The 1,992-nt window shown below is 40.7% G+C and overlaps 2 protein-coding genes across 2 annotated transcripts in view; both read right to left on the reverse strand.

Moving 5' to 3' along the window:
- The window catches only part of RPL27A (ribosomal protein L27a), a 6,307-nt gene extending 5,475 nt beyond the window's left edge, over positions 1-832 (reverse strand). The window contains exon 1 of the mRNA XM_009328617.1: positions 819-832. Within this exon, the coding sequence (XP_009326892.1) occupies positions 819-832 (14 nt within the window). The remainder of the gene's footprint in view (positions 1-818) is intronic.
- ST5 (suppression of tumorigenicity 5) overlaps positions 387-1,992 on the reverse strand; it is a 120,223-nt gene continuing 118,617 nt past the window's right edge. Inside the window, exons 18-19 of the mRNA XM_009328563.1 lie at positions 1,706-1,792; positions 387-1,276 (exon numbers count right to left, since the gene is read on the reverse strand). Coding sequence (XP_009326838.1) covers positions 1,242-1,276; positions 1,706-1,792 — 122 coding nt within the window. The 3' untranslated portion in view covers positions 387-1,241. The remainder of the gene's footprint in view (positions 1,277-1,705; positions 1,793-1,992) is intronic.

Here is a 1,992-nt window from a genome sequence, read left to right on the forward strand (position 1 = left end):
GCTGAAGAGCCTTCACTGAAATGGAACCACCACCTAAACGGACTGCAATTAGTGCAAAAGAAAAGCAGACTCACGAAATGTAGGTGATCAGCTCACCAGAAATTTAGGCAAAGGCTGTCTGCTACAAGCTCCCTGTATTCTACTCTGATCATCTAACCAAGGTAGCACAAAACACCTGAAAATACCACAGTTCAGGAGCAGTATCAATGATACACTGACAAAAAGTAATTTGCTGCTAGCCCATCCAAAGAAAAAGTTTTATGAGATGCTTCCGTTAGAATAAAAGTAACAGAACAGGGATATAAAATGCCTTGTCTCAACCCTAGTGAAAAACATTGACAAAAAGTCAAACTACATGTCATGAAATAGCAAACCTATGAAAAGACAGGTTTGTAATAACCATTTTATATTTTAATTACAAATTCATTAAAAATCACAGGAAAAGTTACTGGTTTTGTACCTACTCAACATCAGAAACTGCAGAGGTTTGCAATGAATATAAACAAACAGGTGTATTTACAGCGTTTATTAGAAACCATACATACATACATTAGGAAAGGATGCACTGTACCTACTCGTTGCAGCTTGCATGTCAAAGAACTGAGATCTCCTCAGGTTTAGCAGTCTTAGTGCAGAATGGATTACAAGTAGTTTACTGACCAAAGTTCAAACCAAGTAGAAGTTTTGTATTGTGAACCAAGTACCTTATTATCAAGTTACTTTGTTATTTCTTGCTTTTAAAATTAATTAGAAGGAAAAAAAAAAACCAACTCTGCCACATGTAAGCAGCCCCCACGCGTACAACCTCTCCCACGTACCCGAGTTCGTTCATCCCCGCAGTATTCAGGCATCAGTGTAGTTCTCAGAAACATCCCTTGAAGTCAGTGGTTCTGCTGAGACAGTCAGCTGCACATAATCAGCTACTCATTTTTGCACCAAGCATAACTCAATTCATACTGAAGAAAAAAAAAGCACCTGTTATTCTCAGGAATATACAAATATTTACCACAGTTTTCCTTGCTCATTACAAAATCAGTTACAAAAGCTTACAGCACATTATGTACAAATTCTATCCAAATACATAAAGGAGCCATCGTCTGGCACACTAACAGCATCGGTCGTCACTTAAAGCCATGGTCAGCTTGCTCCGCTCTCCTCCTGCGCCAAACTCTGAAACGCTGCAGGTGTCTCACGCGCAGTGTCATAAGTAGTCTTTGGGTTGGTATTTCAGCAGAAAGGAGTTAGTTCTTCTTGTGAAGGAACTTCATTTTGTTTCCTAAAGAAAGCACACCATCAGTCTCTAGCATATACTGAAAAGCCAAGGGCAATCAAAAGTTTGATTTTGATTTAAAAAAATCAAAAAGCAAATGGGTCTAATTTGTAATGTAATTGCTATAGAGTAACTCTTCTACTTAATACCAGCAGGGACAGCCAACTAACAGAATCCCGAGTGGTCAGCCGCCTTCCTTTTCTCCTCGATTATGGTTTGGTTCCCCTGCCCCCAAGTGAAAATGAAAGTGGTAACAAGGATCGTAATTAAATCCGGTTTTGTCAGCTTTAAGTATGCTTTCATTGTTTTCATATTTTCTATCACATCGAAACTGCGTGGCTATCTGAATTCACCTCAGGTAAGGCTTTTTAAGATTTAAACAAACAAAAAGACATGAAAATTCATTTCAGAAATACTTCTGAAGATTTTCCTCACCAAGGCCTCGCAGAAACTTGTTTACTCCGCTTTGTTCCGTGTCTGGAAGCTCTTCCAAATACTGTTCAACCCTCTGCTCGAAGAGACCTGTGGAAGAGGGGAGAAAACAGAGCTGGGGTGAGCGGAGTCAGGCTGAATCCGCTTCGCCCAGCCCTTCGCGCACTCCCAACTTCTCACTTTTACAGCCCTTCGCCTCTGTAACACTATACAGCGTTACTGCCGGTAAGCGGCTGTTCAGTTTCATGGGGCATCAGGACAGGTACCGCGAGCCCCAGACGTTACTAGAA

This window comes from Pygoscelis adeliae, unplaced genomic scaffold (genome assembly GCF_000699105.1).
Source record: "Pygoscelis adeliae isolate BGI_AS28 unplaced genomic scaffold, ASM69910v1 Scaffold166, whole genome shotgun sequence".
Lineage (NCBI taxonomy): Eukaryota > Metazoa > Chordata > Aves > Sphenisciformes > Spheniscidae > Pygoscelis > Pygoscelis adeliae.